The 20,338-nt window shown below is 44.0% G+C and overlaps 1 protein-coding gene across 2 annotated transcripts; it reads left to right on the top strand.

Annotated features, from left to right (window-relative positions):
- The first annotated feature begins 1,115 nt into the window (after positions 1-1,115).
- On the top strand, positions 1,116-8,956 carry LOC140207708 (uncharacterized). Of its 2 annotated transcripts, none has more exons than XM_072276262.1 (3): positions 1,116-1,502; positions 2,127-2,346; positions 7,040-8,956. In XM_072276262.1, exon 3 carries the CDS (start codon positions 7,447-7,449, stop codon positions 8,917-8,919), a length of 1,473 nt encoding a protein of 490 aa, XP_072132363.1. In that variant the 5' UTR covers positions 1,116-1,502; positions 2,127-2,346; positions 7,040-7,446; the 3' UTR covers positions 8,920-8,956. The 2 variants fall into 2 exon arrangements, with proteins under 2 accessions (XP_072132363.1, XP_072132362.1); XM_072276261.1 differs by having other exon boundaries at positions 2,090-2,346.
- Positions 8,957-20,338: the final 11,382 nt, after the last annotated feature.

The following is a 20,338-nucleotide window of genomic DNA, read 5'->3' as shown; positions in this document are numbered from 1 at the left end:
ATGATCATTCTGCTCTTCCAGAGGACTAGTTTTATGCTTGCAGTCCTTTTGCTCTGAACATGTCTGTGAAATCGTCAATGACTCTCCTTCACCTTGTCTACTAGAGGAACGTCATGCCTTCCTTTAGCCTCCCTGATTTCTTTCTTGAGCGATTCTTGTACTTGTTAGACTCCATAAAGACCTTATTTCATCCTATTTGCCGTCCGCTGCTAAACACCTCCTTTCTTCTTTCAACCGGCGCCTCAATATCTCTTGCAAATCAACGTTCCTATACTCTTTATCCTTACCTTTTATTCTGATCTGCACTTGCAGACTTCGTAGTCTAAAACTTTTGTTTTTGAAGGCCTCACATCTTCCAAGTGCATTTTTGCCAGAAAGCCGCCTGTCCCAATTCACACCCGCCAGAGACTTTCCGGTACCAGCAGAAGAGCGCTTCCGCTAATTTAGAATCTTTGGCCACGGGTCACACCTAACTTTTTGCATATTACTTTGAAATTATGGTCATCGTGGTCACTGGATGCTAAGTGCTCCCATGCACTAATATCTGTCGCCTACCCTGCCTCTTTCCTTAACAGCAGATTCAGTATCGCACGCTCGTTCTTTGGGACTTCTACATACTGATGCAGAAAACGTTCTTCGACACGCTTAACAAACTCTAACCCGCATTGTTCTTTTATAGTATGGGGTTCCCCGTATATTATGTGGAAAGCTAAAATCACCTACTATAACAACCTTAACGTTCTTGCAACAGTCTACGATCTTTATCGCTAGATATTCCTTTATATCTCTAGGACTGTTGGACGCTCTTCAATATAGTCCCATTAACGTGGCCATATATTTATTACTTCTCAGTTCCACACTTATCGCCTCTCCAGTCGAGTTCTACAGTCAGTCCTGACGGAGCACTGCCATGACATTTTCTCGGACTGGTAACGCAACCCCTCCTACATTAATCCTCCCCGCTCCGTCACGTCTTAAAGAATGGTTCCCCGAAATAGCAGTGACCGGTGTGGAGTGTTCGAGCTGAAACTCGCCCAGCGCCGGAGATCTCCGTTCACACACGGGGTGGAGCCTCAACCCGGTGGAATCAAATTCACAGCCTGGGACTGGCTGAATAAAACGGAGAATCTCTACCCCGCTGGTTGCCCCAGAGGAATAAGGAGGAAAAGAGCGATCGACACGGAAATCCAGACAGAAACTACTTGCGACCGTGAGGGAACGTTCACACAGCCTCTGCAATTCTGTTTGTGTTTGCTGCATTTGTCTTACTCCTCTCTTCTCCCACTGGCCGACATGAACCAGACCGGTGAGGAGGTGTGGGACCAGAACTGCAGACTGGCTCATTAACCCCGGCTCATCCGGACCTGTCTGTCTGTAATGAGCGACTGACGCTCTATAACCGAATAGGGTCGGGAGCGGCAGCCCAGGCTGAATTCCGGCGCCTGGTCGGCACATTTGTCATCCAGGATCGCACTGAGCACCGTCTGATATCAACATCAGAGGTATATGTTGTTTCTGGTTTCGCAAATCAGTGTGCGTTTACAGCGGGGCTCGGCTTTGTATGGATTGGGAGGGAATACAAGGGGAGAAGGCAGCTCTGACAGGTTCAACGAAGTAATTATAGACCAAATGAGTTAAAAGAAGCGACATCTTTACCTTCAGTCAAACACATTTTCTAGGGCGGTTTCTACTGAGGCAGTGCAGATGAAGCTTGCTCACGGATAATAATATGAAACATGTCCCGCGGGGCAGGACAGGGTTTCTTCTCCGATTTCTCTCTCTCTCTCACACACACACAGACGCACACACACACAATTAAAACTAACTTCCCAGAATAACAGGGCGACCGGGAGATTTTACTGTTTTACTGTTCGGGACGTGACAGTGGAGAATGCCACAGAACAATTTATTTAATTGAATCGCAAAATACGATATTAAAACTACAAATGATGGAAGTTTGGGGTAAAACTAAATGCTGGAATCTCACAAAGACTGGTAGCAATCGTAACAAGAATTCATTCAGATTGCAGACACTGGGGAGCTTTCTTTTCTATATCGCCGGGTGTTTGTTATTTCTTTTCTGTAACAGAAATAATTAAATACCACATTAAGCCTACTTTGTGCAGAGCTGAATTGGAGTGTCGAACTGGTTTGTTTGGGATCCGCCCGGTGGACAGGCAGCCGCTTGCCCACAGAAAATTCGCGCTGTGAGTCTCACAGAACAGCAACACCGGCCCCTCCCCGGCAGCTACTAAATATCTGCCGCTGGACTGGTTGGAATGAAGTTAGCAGAAAACGACTTGAAAATATATCGACACGGAAACAGAACATACTTGGTGAATTGAGGTGAGACTAATTCAGCTTCTGATATCTATTTCCGATCACTTTTTCCAATCAGCACGTTATGTGATCAGGGAATCATCAGCTCTATTGTAACCCTCCTCTGGTGGTGGTGGTGTTAAGTGATCCTGCAGTTTTCCATCTGCATGTGTGAGATTTTCCACAATTGACGTCAAGGTTAAAAACAGTTCTCGAACCAGGGGTTATGATTTCAAAGCCAGCATGCGAAAAGCTGTTTAGCCAACACGGGCTCGGTTTCCAAACTTGTCTCTGCAGATAAGTGCATGTTCTTTCCTCTTTGTGACTGTGCTTATTGTGAGTGTTTCGAGCTGATCTCCTGAACGTCATGTAGAAGCAAAGACTTTGATTTTGCTTAAGGGCTCGATACATAGAAAACAGTCGGGGGTGGGGAGACAGTTACAGAAAGCGGCAGGTGGTCTTGCAAAACGAAAACCATGATTTCACTGTCTGGGTCAGAAAGTTCGATGGGCTGATGGCCAATTTCTGCGTGGTATGTTCACAAGAAAAGCTCTGACGACAGTTAACGTAAATCCATTTAATGCGAACGGACCATAACACATGTAAATTACCTGTCGCCGAGTCAAAGCCGAACATTGCAGTAATTCTATGCCTCTGTCAGACCCAGTTGCAATCACTCCAGGTCTGGTAACGTGCTTCCAGCAGCCCAGCCCTTTAAAACCGCTCCCATTCTGTGGAAGTCGAATCCGGATAAAGTCACTCAGAGACCGTATAAGTACAGACTCGTTTTTCCAAGCACCTGGGGCTTACTCCGTTATTCGCTCAAACAGGAACAGTCTATGACTGTCCTACCCAATCCACTAACTGACTAACAATTCCCCTTACACCACAGGTATATCCGTCCAGATACCCCACACACAAGACAGGCTGGAGCCAAAGTTATTTACTACATGACAGCCCCTAAAGACAAATTACAAAATAGTCATAATGGCTTACACACACGGAACAGACTGAAGCTGTCCTATCTCTATGCATGAGTGCACAGGGAGATAAGCATCCTGAAACCCCAGCTAGCTACCCTGAAGAAGAAATATGGCTCAGCATGGCTCAGCACATCTGTTCATCACCAGCAGTTTCTTTCAGAAAAACAGGCTGCTATTGTTTAACAAAGTGTTAACCCTTTTACATACTTTATCATTCCCACTTTACATGATCAACGAAGCAGTAATCTTTTACAGAGAAAGCAAACGAGTACAGCATTGACTTATCAGTGAGTAAAAACAGCAGACATCAGTAATTATAACAATGATATGTACAACTATTAGGCCATAATACAATATCATGCCCCACGTATTACCGAACAGGCCTTCGAAGACCACCATTTCGACCCTTCGGTGAACCCGTGTAAATCCTGCCCTACTTCCTTGATGCTGTCAATCTCCTTGGCAGTGTGCTTGGAGAGGGATATAATGTTAGAGTCATCAGGGATATAGGTGCAGCATTCTGTGTCAATAACAGCACAGGTTCCCCCTTTTCTCAGCTGGGATAAAATCTAAAGCCATACAATTCTGTAGGACTGTTTGACGGATTGCAATCATTTCAGTGGATATTTCTGTTACTTGGGCCTGTGTTTCTGTCAGGGCCCCTTCAGTATTGTGGCCAGCTCCTCAAGTGCTGTAGCCAAATTGATTATCTCTCATGAATTCCTGGCTACTCCATAGGAGGGAAAAGTGATCATCCAAAATTGCTCAGTCTCAGTTATTCCTCTCCACTGCTGGGCACCTGCAAGTATGGCCAGGATGCATGATTCCCAGTACAGGAAGTTCCGTTTGGTTGGAGCCTGAGATACCATCCCTCAAAACACTGGCAACCACAGTCATCTCTGACTGGACACAGTCCCTCACCTCACTTCCCCGGGTGATATTTGAGAAAGCCCAGGCTGGGAGTTCCTCAGTCTCACCACTATCAACCAAAACATTTTCCTTTAGTCCGAGAGAGTCCTTCTACTCAGTTCCTTCAGTAACATGTTTGCAGTCTGTTCGATGCATCCACCGAGATTGCCCCTTCAGTTTCACAGCCGTGGGAGTGGTCAGTAACACCTGATATGGTCCTCTCCACCGAGGTCCGAGTTTCCCTCGATCCTAGTTCTTGATCAGGACAAAATTACCAGGTTCTATGGTGGAATAGTCACTCCTCTCTGCAGAGTGGTTCTCTTCCTTGTAAGCCTGTTGTACCTGTGAATGTTATGCTTGGAAAACTTTGGTTAGTTGGCATATATATTTCCCCATCTCTTCCTCCAGGGTATGCATATCCAATTTTGCTGGTAGACTTTCTGGGAACAATGGTACACAAGGTCTTGGTCCCCAGGGTGTCCTCATGGGCCCTCCATAAAAGATTTCAGCTGGTGACAACACTGTTTTCCCCTGTGGGGTAACCCTCATGTGGAATAGGGGTAACGGTAGGACCTTCAACCAAGTGAGTCCAGTCTCCACTGTTAGTTCAGCCAATTTACTCTGCAGAGTGCCATTGGCTCTCTCCACTATGCCAGCGGCCCGTGGGTGGTGTACACAATGGAATTGTTGCTTCATAGCTAGTTCGTTACATACCTGTTCGTTTTCTTTCACCACAAAGTGTGGGCCATTGTCAGAGCTCAGCATCTCTGGCAGGCCGTACCTGGGAATTATTTCCCGTAATAATACCTTAACAACAGTATTATTGGTAGTTGGAATAGCTTCAATCCATCTACTAAACACATCTATAATAACTAAGCAATATCTATAGCAATGTACTGCAGGCAATTCAATAAAATCAGCTTGTAGACATGAATAAGGTTCACCTGTCAAGGGAGTAGTACCCAGTGTGCAGGGTACAGGTTACCAACCATTCCCTCCTTTCCCAGGTGTGTACAATTATGTATTTAATTGACTGATATTGATAAAAACTCTGCAGGAAATTAAATCTGCCCCACTGGGGTGATCCAAGAACCTAGGTCAGGGTCTTTCTGGCACCCATCTGAGAACACAATTTGTGCTCCTCCTCAGAGGCGTCCCCCTGAAAAGTACGTACCTCCAGCATGTCTGGCAAACTCGTTCTGCTTAAGTCACGAAACGTTGCTTGACGGGAACCCGAGGGCACCACAACTACCGAGGATTGTGCCGCACTTTTCACTGTCTCTCCCACTAAAGCATTGCCTTTAGTGACCTGGTCGGACATGCGTATCTGGGCCGCACATTTAACAATAGCCAAAACTCAAGGTAGCTGTAGAACTGTGAGTAAAATTGTTTACAAAGGTGGCATTACTAATGGGGTGGCCAGAGGAAGTCTGGAATCCCCATGTTCCCAGAGAGCCCCGTAGTCATGTACAACTCCAAATGCGTAACAGGAGTCTCTGTAAACGTTCGCACTTTTATCTGTTGCTAGGATACAGGCACGAGTCAGAGCAAACAGCTCAGCCTTCTGGGCGGAGACAGCTGCTTCAAAAGAGGCCTGCTCAACTATTTCAGTGTCCATCACTATCGCATAGTCAGAATATCATTTTCCTGCTGGATTCACAAAAGATCTTCCATCCTCATAAAACGTTGCCTGGGGCTTCAGGGGGTATTGCGGAATGGATGGGAGAGTCTGTCCTTCTTTCATGGTGATCCAGACAGGGGGGCAGTTGGTGTAGTCGAATTCATGGCCTGAAGTTGCCCAGAGATGGGGTACAATGTCTTGAGTTCGGTCAATATTAAAAGAATGTCTTACCAGATGTCCCATCTTCACCTCAGACTCCTTCTAGTATCGGAATTGGCCCATGGCCAAGTCTTGCCAGTCTCCCTCGGTGCTGGAGGCTTGTTTCGTTGAGGTGTAGGCAAGGAACCCAGGTTCTTTGGCTTGAACCCAGGGCAAACCCTAACGGTGGTCTGGGGAAACACCAGTCCTGTCTGTTGCCAAAGGAAATCCAGAACTTCGGTCAGTAATGCATTGCCCTCTCTTCCTTTAACCTCTCCAATCACCATGACTGGGAACTTCTGTCCCTCGAGGGGTGCATAATATTGGCTTTCCTCAGTTGAGTACGTCATAGGGTCATAGCACAGAGTCACGGCGGGTGGACCGCTGGCATTGGGGTTTCAAATGAAGTGGAGTCCTGATTAAGTAACCACCAGTTGGGGGGTCGGTAACTGGGGAAGCTGTCGGTTGTTCACTGATCCCAGGGTTCCAGTAATATGTCAAAGCTCGTCGCATTCAATTTCAATCATAGTAAGGCCAATCCATATTATTTGTTTCAATTATGTGGGCGAACCAAACATTCATCTCAGCAGTAATTTCTTACATGGCATTAAAACTGTGATACTTTAAGTTAATAATACATAAAAGAATATCCCAGCTGCACATCAAGGAAGACTATTTGCGTGAGCGTGTTTCAGTTACTGTGGGGCCAGGAACCCATGCAGCTCAGTGGGAACAAGGAATAATACCAATGGAGAGAGTCAAACTGAGCCAGGTCACAGATTGGAGATGGCAGAAATACCCCATTCTTATAGAAACAGGAAGAGCATCAGAGAATTTGATGGTCATTACAGATACCAGCACTGTGCCCAGATAGAATATGATTTCTCTCTCCAGCTTGGGTTGAACCTCACTTTAACAGTGTGATGTCAGATCACACCTTGGCAAATCAAATGATCTCATCTGAAATGTTGTCCTGCCACACTGATGGATTTTGTAAATCTTTTTACAGGTTAAAAATGAGAAGGAATTTGTCTCCAGGAATCTCAAGCATGGCACGCCAGTTTTGCTGTCTCTATCTAGATATTTAAGAAGTGGAACAAGGGATTCAATCGACCATCCTTCCTGCTCAGACTGTGCGGAGGGATTCACTTGGTCATCTGATCGAATGGCACACCCGTCATCTTACACAGGGGAGAGGCCATTCATCTGCTCAGACAGTGGGAATGGATTCACTCAGTCATCTCAATTGAAGGTATATCAGCAAGTTCACACTGGGCAAGGCCATTCATCTGTTCTGGGTGTGAGAAAGGATTCAGTCGATCTTCCCACCTGTGGACACACCAGTCAGTACACACCGGGCAAAGGCTGGTCATCTGGTGAATTCGTGGGGAAGGATTCACTCAGTCATCTGACCTAATGGCTCACGAGCGAGTTCACACCGGGGAGCTGCCGTTCAGCTGCTCAGACTGTGGCAAGGGATTCACTTGCTCATCTAAACTGAAGGTGCATCAGCAAGTTCACACTGGAGAGAGGCCGTTCACCTGCTCATTCTGTGAGAAGAGATTCACTCACTCTTCCACCCTACAGAGACACCATCGACTTCACACCGGGGAGAAGCTATTCACCTGCTCAGTCTGTGGGAAAAGATTCACTGATTCATCCACCCTACAGGGTCACCAGCGAGTTCACACTGGGGAGAAGCCGTTCACCTGTTCAGTCTGTAGAAAGGGATTCAGTCATTCATCCCACCTACAGAGTCATCAGCGAGTTCACACTGGAGAGAGGCCGTTCACCTGCTCAGAATGTGGGAAGAGATTCACACTGTCATCCACCCTACAGAATCATCAGCGAGTTCACACTGGGGAGAAGCCATTTACCTGCTTAGAATGTGGGAAGGGATTCACTCAGTCATCCAACCTACAGAGACACCAGCGAGTTCACACTGGGGAGAAGCCATTCACCTGCTCAGTCTGTTGGAAGAGATTCACTCACTCATCCACCCTACAGAGTCATCAGCGAGTTCACACTGGAGAGAGGCCATTCACCTGCTCAGAATGTGGGAAGGGATTCACTCAGTCATCCCACCTACAGAGACACCAGCGAGTTCACACTGGGGAGAAGCTGTTCACCTGCTCAGAATGTGGGAAGGGATACACTAAGTCATCTGAATTATTGGCACACCAGTCAGTTCACAGTGGGGAGTGGCCATTCATCTGCTCAAAATGTGGGAAAGGATTTACTCAGTCATCCCAACTATTGGCACACCGGTCAGTTCACACTGGGGAGTGGCCATTCATCTGCTCAGAATGTGGGAAGAGATTCACTCGGTCATCACAACTACTGGCACACCAGTCAGTTCACACTGGGGAGAAGCCGTTCACCTGCTCAGTCTGTGAGAAGAGATTCACTCAGTCATCCCACCTACAGAGTCATCAGCGAGTTCACACTGGGGAGAGGCCATTCATCTGCTCAGAATGTGGGAAGAGATTCACTTACTCTTACACCCTACAGAGACACCAGCAAGTTCACACTGGGGAGAAGCTGTTCACCTGCTCAGAATGTGGGAAGGGATTCACTCAGTCATCCAACCTACAGAGTCACCAGCGAGTTCACACAGGGGAGAGGCCGTTCTCCTGTTCAGTCTGTGAGAATAGATTCACTCACTTATCCAGCCTACAGAGACACCAGCGAGTTCACACTGGGGAGAAACCATTCACCTGCTCAGAATGTGGGAAAGGATTCACTCGAGCATCCAACCTACAGAGTCATCAGCGAGTTCACACTGGGGAGAAACCGTTCACCTGCTCAGAATGTGGGAAAGGATTCACTCAGTCATCCCATCTACTGGCACACCTCTCAGTTCACAATGAGGAGTGGCCGTTGTTATGAATCCCTAGGTTTCGTTTGCTGTGGACTGTCATTTTAAGAGAGAGAGAGAGAGAGAGAGAGAGAGAGAGAGAGAGAGAGAGAGAGAGAGAGAGAGAGAGAGAGAGAGAGAGAGAGAGAGAGAGAGAGAGAGAGAGATTAAGAAGGTGAATCAGTCTGACTTGCAGCTTCTTTACATCGCTCGCAGCTTGTTTAGTTTAAACCGAGGACACAGACACTCAGAGTCAGACAGAGACGAAGGAGGAAAAAATGGAAGGATCGAAACCAGGGAACTAGTGGCCAAGGGTCACTCTTCAGAACTTTCCTATGCCCACAAGGGTGGGTTAATTATCGATTCAGCGAACATCAAATGTATGGATGTCACCTCGTTTGATCCATAGGAGTGGATCTGATTTGAGGTAGCCTGTGAAGACCACTTATGTGTTAACCCTTGCCTGGGTGTGGTGTGGTAATTCACTTGAAGACGATACCCCTTGTGACAAGTCACTTTCAGTGATAATTCGTATGTGGATTTGGAATGATGACAGATAAAATCTGCAGTGACTGTTCTCTTGCTTTACCACCATGGGACCTGTGGAATTCGACATAATTGCCTTCTCTGGAAATTCACCCTGGATTACAAATATCTCTCATCACCTATTCCATGGCTGAACTGAACTTTCATATTTTACCATCTCAAGACTCTAAGCCTTGTTTCCCCCGAGCTCAATAGTTTGGGAGTTATATTTACCCACACATATATACACATAACACTGTTAACTTTTGTTTATCTTGCTTAAGTTACTATATTATGAGTCGATACTAATAAAGATAGTGGTTTTAGCATCAAAGCCAGACTTCAGGTGTAGTCTACTGCTGCTAGTTCATTTCTAAAGCGTTATGGTTTGTAACAAAATTGGGGCCTGCGTCCAGGATATGAACAAATTCGGGGGCGTATTGATTGATTAATTGTCAATTTCATTGGGAAAATCCCTTTTGATTTATTTGTGTGTGGGAAATCAGCAGCAATGAATGCTGATAGATTTCTGCAAGCGCCAACCTTTGAGGCATTAGAGGACGCCAGGATTGAGTTGTTGAGTACTGCTAAAAGGTTAAAACTTGGAAAGGTGAAATTGACAATGAGGAGGTCACAGATGCAGAGGATAATAACTGAGCATTGTGTATCCGAGGGTGTGTTTAAAGTGGAGGAGTTGGAGGTGTTTCCTGAAAGTAAACTGAGTGAACTTGAGCTCCCGTACAAGTTAGAAAAAATAAAGATGGAGGCTGCAGAAAGGCAGAGGCAGTTTGAAGCTAGAGAGGCAGAAAAACAGAAGGAGGAAGCAGAAAGACAGAGGCTGTTTGAGCTGGAAAGATAGAGAGATTGCAGCAAAGTGGTCTAGCATTAGACTCTGGTGATAAGTTTGAGGCCAGTCGGGAAGTTAAATTGGTACCTCCATTTGATGAGGCAGAGGTTGATAAATACTTTCAGCATTTTGCTCAGAGTTTAAAGTGGCCAAAAGAGGGTTGGCCTATTCTCTTACAAAGTGTAATTAAGGGGAAGGCTCAGCAAGCCTATTCTGCTTTGACAGTTGATGAAACAGCTGATTATGACATTGTGAAACAGGCTGTGCTCAAAGCTTATGAGTTGGTCCCAGAAGCATACAGGCAAAAGTTTAGAAATTTGAGGAAATCTCTGAACCAAACTTGTATGGAATTTGCTTATGAGAAGTTTGTGTGTTTTGACCGCTGGCGCACATATAAAATGTAAATGATGACTTTAACAGCTTGAAAGAGTTAGTTTTAATTGAAGAATTCAAAAGATGCGTCCATAATGACTTAAAGACATATTTAGATGAAAAGGATGCTGCCACTTTGCAGGAGTCTGCTAGATTAGCAGATCAGTTTGCTTTAACTCATACGGTTAAATTTACCCTGAATAAAAGCTACCAAAAGAGTAGCAGGGATAACCAGGGTAAACCAGAAATTAATGCTGGGACTAATAACAAAAGTAAGGATGAAGGGAAGAAGTTGAAGGAGAAATATTCTGGTCTTACTTGTTACTATTGTAAGAAAGCTGGTCATATGATGGCTAATTGTTCCATCCTGAAGAAGAAAAAGGAAAAGGAGGCAGTCCCAGATGCCTGTGATCAGTCTGTTGAAGCACCTACAAACCCACATTTTGTTGAAGCTCAGTTAAGGACTGAGAGGTCTGACCGAGTGAAGAAGGAATTTGATCATTTTATGTCAGATGGGTTTGTATTAGTAAAGGAAGGGTCAACCCCAGTACCAGTGAAAATTCTTCGAGATACTGGGGCTTCTCAGTCACTTATATTAGACAGCGTTCTAAAGTTTGGTGATGAGTCTGACATTGGTGAGGTAAATCTTATTAAAGGCATTGGGGGCAGCATGGTTTCTGTGCCATTGCACAAGGTAACTTTACAGTCAGGGTTGGTTTCGGGACCTGTTAAGATCAGATTATGCTCCGGTTTACAGGTGGACGTTGTTACTTTGCTGTTAGGGAATGTCCTGGCAGATGGTAAAGTTGTTCCTGCAGTGCAGTTGACAACTAAGCCGACCACTGACGACCCACAGATGGATTTTAACATTTATCCTTTCTGCGCAGTAACTCGAAGTATGGCTAAATGTCTGCCAACGCAGACGGTTCTGTGCAGCATGATTCTGATACCCATGACAGCCAAAATCGGGATTCAGGTCATGATGACTTAAAACAGAGATCATCTTCCTCTTTCCCTCCTGCTCCATGGAACCAGACTCAGTGCCAGAGACCGGATCACCGTTGTCGTCCTCTGTCAGGTCATCCCTCTCAACAGCATCCAAAACGAGATAATGATTACTGAGGGGGATGGCCACAGGGGTGCTCTCTACTATCTGAGCTCTTCCCATCACTTCCCTGACAGTCACCCACTTATCTAACTCCTGCAGCCTCAGTGACTAACTCCTTGTAGCTCCTATCTAACTCCTGCTCACGTTCCATTATAAGCTGCAGGTCATCAAGCCGCAGCTCCAGATCCCGAACGCCGTCTCTCAGAAGCTGCACCTTGGTGCACCTGGCACAGATATGGCCATATGGGAGACTGGAAGATTCTCGGGGTTCCCACATATTACTCCCAGAGCAATCTCCTAACCCTGCAGACATGCTCTGGTACACGTTTATATGCTCAGTAAACATGTTCACTGCTTAATCACCTGGAGGAGGGAACGAGATGGGAAATAGTCATAGTCATACTTTATTGATCCCGGAGGAAATTGGTTAAATTGGTTATCTAACTATGCTGAGAACACAGAAGCAAAGGAAGAAAATCCAATGATGACATTCTGTTTCTGCATCAAGTAGTTCAAAAGGCAGATTGTATTTTGGCCTTCACCGCACAGGGAGTGGAGTTAATGTAATGGGCCAGTGTAGCTACCATTGTACAGGGTGTCAGTGAAGCTACATCTGGAATTCTATGCATGGCTTTAACCCGCAAGCAGAAAGAAATCTTAAGAGTAACTATGGAGTCAGCCAGAACAGTTTTACCAGTGTAATAAATGGGATGATTTACCGGCAGAGGTGAGATGATTTGGCCCTGAATTTAGAACATATTCACAAACAATAGGTTATTTGTGAAGCATCTTGAAGTATCTCTCCTCGTCAGTCAGAGAGCCACAGAGAAGGGTCGATGAGAGATGCTCATTTCAAATGGAGATGTGTGAAAATTCCTGGAAATTTATATTTTCTATTTAATTTCGCTTTGTGATCAATGAGCTATCTATCTATTTGAGTGTACACTCTTTGGGATTCACTGCCCTGAGGGTGTGAAGGCCGGTTGGCTGGGTATTTTTGAGGTGGACATATATAATTAATTAAGGGGAGCAAGGGGAATGGACACAGGAGCTTAGATCATACACAGTTGTGTTGAATAATCATGAGATCATAAGACACAGTGGGAGAATTTTTCATCTTCTCTGTTCTAAATGGAGGTCCCACTATTCTGAGGGTGTGTTCCCCTGGTCCCCGACTGCAGGAAAAATCCTCTCCACATGCACTCTTTCTCTGCTTTTCGGCATTCGACAGCCTCCCTCATTTTTTTTTTTCTAAATGCTATAGGATACAGGCCCAGAGACATCAAATGCTCCTCATGCGTTAAACTTGTCAGCCTCGGAATCATTTTCATGAACCTCCTCCGGACTCTGTCCAATTTTTCCCGAGATCAGTCCCTACACTATTCATAATAGTCCGCGTGGTTTAACCGTTGCCTGATAATATCTCAACATAGTATCCTTATGAATAGTCCTCTCGTAATGAATGGTAGCTTCATATTTACATAACTTTACTGGTGAATGCCCAGAGTGAAGAATAGAAGGAAAGGCGATGGGCAGTGATTTTTTTTTTCAACTGGAAGGAGAAATCGATACTCATGCCTTCAGGTTTGAGCTACACAGGTGGAGTATGATGTGTTTTTCTTCAACCCTGATGCTGTCAAGTTGAGCAACTCCAGCCATTACTGTTCTGCCATCATCCCTGCTAGTGTCCCCTTCCAATCAACTTTGGTGAGCTCTTCTCCCATGCCTCCATATTTCCCCTCACTCCACTAATAATGACACATCTTGTTGTACCTTTCCCCACTCAAAGTGCAGGGTGAATTCTAACATGTTATGATCACTGCATCCACACGCTTCCTTTACCATAAGCTCCTTAATCAAATTTGGTTCCTTACACAACACCCAATCCAGAATTAACTTTTCCCTAGTGGGCACAATTACAAGCTGTTCTAAAAGGCATCTCATTGGTATTTTCCAAATTCTTTCTCTTGAGATCAAGCACAAACCTGATTCCCATAATCTCCCTCCACCCATCTGGCTCACGGACTGTTTGCCCCACTCCCATCGGGGGGTAGACTGCGCAGCATCCTCACCAGGACTACCAGCCTCTGGGACGGCTACTTTTCCCAAGCAGGAAGGCTGTTAAATAACTCTACCCACTAACCCACCCTTCCACACCATCAGACCCCTCCACTTGTCTGTCATCTTATGTGCAGACATCCTATGCCAAGCGTCACTTTAAGGACATACAATCAATCCGTACACAATATATAAGCTGTGGATGTATGTTTTCACTATTGTGTTTTTGTGCTGCATTGGAGCCAGAGTAAGAATTACTTCGACCTCATTTACACTTGTCTGCTGGAAATGGAATGAAACAACCTTGAATCTTGAATAAACATTTCAGCAGGTTGCAGCGTCACGTTTCTGTCTCAACATTATTGTGGCAGAGCGCCACCTGGTGACAATAGTGTCCACAAATCAGGGGGTCCTGTTATGGCAATTCACCACCAAGTGGCAGTGTTGTCCACAAAAAGGAGAGGTTTGCAGCGATAACGAGAGGTGCAGGGGGCTGGAAGCCAACTGCAAGTGGAAGAATTGCCAGACCTGCTCCAAACCGCTCTCCTCACCAGTAGTCAAGGTCCCAAACAGTCCTTCCGTATGAGGCAACTCTTCAACATCGTGACTGTTGGGGTCATCTACTATTTCCAGTTTTCCCAGTATGGCCTCCTTGACATTAGTGAGACCCGATGAAGTGTCTGCATTCTGCACGCTGTCCCGATGAGATTCTGCAGATGTTGCAGATGCAGAGTAACATACACAAAATGCTGGAGGAAGTCAGCAGACCAGGTAGCTTCTATAGAGGGGGATAAAGCAAAACAGAGATTTCCTGCCGAGACCCTTCATCGGGACTGGAAGTGTGGAGAAGCCAGAACAAGATGGTGCGGGGAGTGGAAAGAGTCCAAGCTGGTCTGGTCCAAGGTGAAGTCAGATAAGAGTGACGGTGAGTGGGTGGGGGAGGTGGGAGATGAAGTGAGACGGTGTGAGGTGGGAGGTGGAAAATGCAAAGGGCTGAAAAGAGGGAATCTGATAGGATAGGAGAGCGGAAAATGGGAAAAAGAAGGAAGTAAAAGAGGAACCAGAGGGAGACAATCTGCAGTGGAGAAGAGAGAAGTGGGAAGACGGAATGGAGGAGACGGACATGTGGGTTGATGAAAAGAAAAGGTGGAGGTTCAAGTTGAATACTTCGATGTTCATATCATGAGTAGTAAACTGCCGGAATGTAATATGAGGTGTTGCTCCTCCAGCCTGAGAGTGCACTCATCATGTTAGTTAAACAATGAACCAGAAAGGAGTGGATTAGTAATTTTCCCCTGGGATCCCTATTACATCAATCCTCTCTCACCTCAAACTGGTGCCCTCTGTTTGTTGATTCCACAAAAGCGGGGAAAGGGACTGCTCTGTACACTCATGGTTTGGAAATCCTGCACAAGGTCAGCCTCAATCTCCTGCACTTCAAGGTGTGAAGTCCCAACCTGCCCAACCTCTCTCCAGAACTCAGTCCCTCGAGTACCGGCACCATTCTCGTAAATCTTCTCTGCACTCATTGTAGCTTCACGTCATCTCTCCTATAGCAGAACGACCAAAACTGAATACAGTAATCCAGGCACGGATACCCAAACAATACCCTAACCCTAATGCAACCTCACTAGCCTGTTCTTCAGGCCATGAGCCATGAGGTATGAGACAGGGGCTGCTCAGCCAATCAAGTCTGCTCCACCATTCCTTCGTGTCCAATTGGTTATCTCTCTCAACTCCAATCTCCTGCCTTCTCCCCATGATCTTTGAACATCCATTTAAAATACACTCACTGACTTGGTGTCTACTCTGTCCATGGCAATGAATTCCAAAGATATACCAATCTCTGCTAAAGAAATTCCTCCTCATCTCTGCTTTCAATCGATGCCCTATATTATTGAGGCCGTGGCCTCTGGTCCCAAACTCACACAGTATAAGGTGCATCTTCCTTATAGGCAGTCTATTGAGGTCTTTCAATATTTAATAAGTTTCAATGAGATCCCCTCTCTTTCTTATGGACCAGCGAGTACAGGTCAAAGCCGTCTAATACTCCTCACACGTTAACCCTTTCATTCCTGGAATCATTCTCATGAACCTTCTCCGGACCCGTTCCAATACGATCACATCTTTTCTCAGATAGGAGGTCGGAAAGTGCTCACAATACAAGAAGAGAGAACAGAAGGAAATCTGCAGATGCTGGAATTTGAAGCAACACACGTAAAAGTTGCTGGTGAACGCAGCAGGCCAGGCAGCATCTCTAGGAAGAGGTACAGTCGACGTTTTTGGCCAGACCCTTCGTCAGGTCTCCTGATGAAGGGACTCGGCCTGAAGCGTCCACTGTACTTTTTCCTAGGGATGCTGCCTGGCCTGCTGCGTTCACCAGCAACTTTTATGTGTGTTACACCAAGAGCGATCTGACAAATGTGTTATTAAGCTACAGTATCACATCCTTGCTCTGAAATGCTAACATTACAGTTGTTATCCTTTATCAACTCAATCTGCAAGCAAAGCTTTTGGGACCTCTGCTCAAGGACCCCCAAGTACCTATGCACCTCTGATTTTTGAATTTTCTCCCATTTATTTATTTTTTTCTTCGCCCTTATTCCTTCTACCAATTGTACGTGACCGTACACTTACATACACTGTATTTCATCTCATACTTCGTTGCCTGTTCTCCAAACCTATCGAGCTCCTTCCTGATCTTGCAGCGGCTATCTCAGATGCAGGCCACTATTCCTGAACGAAGGTTCAATAAGGTCGATCCTTTATAAAACCGCCGAACGACACCAACTTTACTCAATCCTTCGTGTTCTCGTATTTCAGTAAGGTCTTCACTCTCCTATACTAGACTGTAAAGGTAAATCAGAGGTGCAACACACAAAACTGGCAGCGATTGGTGAAACTGCCGGCACAACGATATCACCTTACAATAGAATGTATAACTCCACTTTAAAATGAAACCTCAGCATGAGACGAATACGCAGCAGGTCGAAGTAACTGACGAATTAAACAATGAATCAACTGCGACACAACAGGGGTTTCCCCTTTTATATACCTGTAGGGAACATGTCATCACGTGACGTCATACTAGCGGGAAAACTACATCACCCCACCATCACAAGACCATTACATCATGCTCACAAAACACTCAATTACATCATCATCATAAGACAGTCACAAGATACCCACGAGGTATGTAGCACCTTCCTGCAAAATGGAAAATTGTGGTCTTTGATGAGAAAAATTTAACAACTATTTACAGAAAAAAAATTACAAATCTATAAAATCTACAACATACACAATGTACACAGTGTTATCATACAGCACCTTACAAACTAATATACAGTAGGACTATTAGAAATGTTAAAATACCTTTACAGGAAATACATTACCACGCCATAAAAAATACATTGTACATTCAACATCTAGATAGACAGTCAGCAATCACGTTATCTTTGCCTTTAATATGAGTTATCAAAATATTATACTCCTGCAACATCAAACTCCAATTCAGTAACCTTCTAATTTTGTTTTTCATCTTACTCAATATCACTAACAGATTATGATCGGTGTAAACTATGAGTGGTTTCTGAGTTGTACCAACATACACATCAAAATGTTGTTAAGTCAAAACGAGAGATAATAATTCCTTTTCTATGGTTGAATAACTTCTTTGATGCTCATTAAATTCCTTAGAAAAGTAAGCTATTGGACAATCAGCCTGATTACCATCATCCCTTTGAAGTAACACTGCTCCTGCAGCCTCATCACTAGCATCTACAGCTAATGAAAATGTGTTTTCAAAGTAAAGTGACCTGAGCACAGGTTTGTGACATAGCATAGTTTTCAATTTATCAAAGGCCTCTTAACAAGGCTCTGCCCAAACAAACTTTTCACTTTTCTTCAAGAGATTAGTTAACGGTAATTTACGGTAATATCCTACCATTCCCAAGAATTTTCTGAGAGTCTTTTTAGCAGTTGGAATTGGTGCCTCTAAAACTGCCCGAACTTTTGCCTGAACAGGAGCTAACTTACCCTGACCCACAACATAACCAAGGTAGGTCACAGTGACATGACCAAATTCACTTTTAGCTAAGTTAATAGTTAAGTTAGTTTTTGAAAACTTTTCAAATAGTTTCTCCACCTCAGTAATATGGGCTTCCAAAGTATCATTTCCTGTAACTAAATCATCAGTATAGGCATCTGTATCTTTTAACCCATGAATCACAGAATTAATCATCCGCTGGAAAGTACGTGGTGCATACTTCATCCCAAAGGGAAGAACATTATATTCATATAACCCAGATGGGGTTACAAATGCAAAAATTTCTCTACCTGTATCCGTCAATGAAACACACCAATAACCTTTTACCAAATCAATCGTTGTAAGGAATTTCACTTTTCCAACTTTGCCCACACAATTACCCACTCTAGGGATAATACGCATCAGTTTTTGTCACAGCATTCATCTTCCTGGAATTCGTACAAAACCGAATACTACTGTCTGGTTTAGGCACCATAACACAAGATGAACTCCAATTCGAATTAGAAGGTCTAATAATATTATTCTCCAACATATACTTAATTTCATGTTCAGCAAGTTCACATTTTTACATGTTTATCTGATATGGATGTTGCTTTACGGGTTTGGTATCTCCAACACCTACATCATGTGAAGCTACTGTGGTTCTTTTAGGAACGTCTGGAAATAAATCCCTATATTTAAGAATTAACTGCTTCATCTGCTGCCTCTGCTCCGGCTGTAAATGAACGAATTTCTCATCAATATTTTCCAGAATTGTTGAGTTTGGTTATCTGGCATAAATAATGTTGGGTTTAAAATGAGTTACAGATGAATCAACCATTAAGTTCCTCATGGGATCAGACTCATTATCATTGACCACAACAGACATACTAGTGGACTGTTTCTCATAATATGGTTTTATCACATTTATATGACAAAGCTGTGTTGGCCTTCTTCGATCTGGTGTTTTTAAATCACATAATCCACATCATTAACTTTAGATATACCTGATAAGGACCATGAAATTTAGCTTGTAAAGGGGTTGTTTGCACCGGGAAAAGAACCAACACCTTATCTCCAGGCTTAAATGACCTCATTCTAGCTTCCTTATCATACCAAGGTTTCATTTTTCCCTGAGCCGATTTTAAATTTTCCCTTGTTAAGCTAAAAGCTTTATGTCATCTTTCTTTAAATTTTAAAACATAATGCAGCAAATTAGTAACACCATTCACGGGTAAACTGGGTTGTGGTCCTACTTTAACAGGTCCTTTAACTAACTCTGACCTTAAATTTACTTTATGCAAATGTACAGGCATAAGGGCACTGGGCACTCCCAACACCTCGTATATAGTTCACCTCACCAATGTCAGACTCATCACTAAACTTAGAACACCGTCTAACATAAGTGACTGAGAAGCTTCAGTATCCCTAAGGATTTTTATTAGCATTAGAGTGGTTTCCTCTTTCAAGGATACAAGTCCTTCGGTTATAAAATGATCATATCCACTCTTAACTTGGTCAGACTCTGACAAAGCTTCATTCGAATTTTTCGAACCCTGTGGATTTACAGGTGTTTCAATATGTTGCACACAAACATCTGGGACCGCCTCCTTCTCCTCCTTCTTCAATCGGAAACAGTTAGCTATTACGTGACCGGGTTTCTTACAATAATTACAAATAGGACCAAGATGTCTTTCCTTCACATGTTTCCATTCATCCTTACCTTTCTCACCAACCTCTGATTTAATTTCTGGTTTACCTTGACTCTCTGTGCTATTTTTCCTTTTGAAAGTTCTACCCAGACGAAATTTACACTTGTGGATTAGAACATACTCATCTGCTAATTTAGCAGACTCCTGCAATGTAGCAGTGTCCCTCTCATTTAAGTATGTCCTTACTTCAACGGGGATGCTCCTTTTAAATTCCTCCATTAAAATAAACTCTTTTAAGTCATTATACTCTTCATTCACATTTTTAGAGGAAACCCATTACTCGAAACGCACAGATTTATCGTAGGCAAATTCCACGTAAGTTTTTTTTTGTTCTACAGGTTTCTTCAAATTTCTGCATCTTTCTCTGTAAGCTCCTGGAACCAGTTCATGCACTTTCAGTATATGATGCTTCACAATATCATAATCAAGTGTTTGCTCAGCAGTTAAAGCTGTATAAACTTTTTGAGCTTTAACTTTAATTACACTTTGTAACATCACAGGCCATTTATCTTTCGGCCACCCTGAAATCAGAGCTTCAGTTTCAAAGTGTTGGAAATATTTATCCACTTCTGTTTCATTAAATGGAGGAACTAATATAACTTCCCGACTAGCAACAAACGGGTTTCCTAGGACCAGAGGATTGATTCTCCATCTTTAATTTCTCCATGGCTAGCTCAAATTCCCCCCGTTTATCTGTTTCTCTGTCTCCAAATTCGCTTTTCCTGTAAGCTTCTCTTTCGGGCACCTCCGCTTTAAATAATTCCAATTTTATCTGTTCAATATGTAATTGCATCTCTAGATTACT

This window comes from Mobula birostris, chromosome 13 (assembly GCF_030028105.1).
Source record: "Mobula birostris isolate sMobBir1 chromosome 13, sMobBir1.hap1, whole genome shotgun sequence".
Lineage (NCBI taxonomy): Eukaryota > Metazoa > Chordata > Chondrichthyes > Myliobatiformes > Myliobatidae > Mobula > Mobula birostris.
This window is presented reverse-complemented; position numbering and strand designations above follow the sequence as displayed.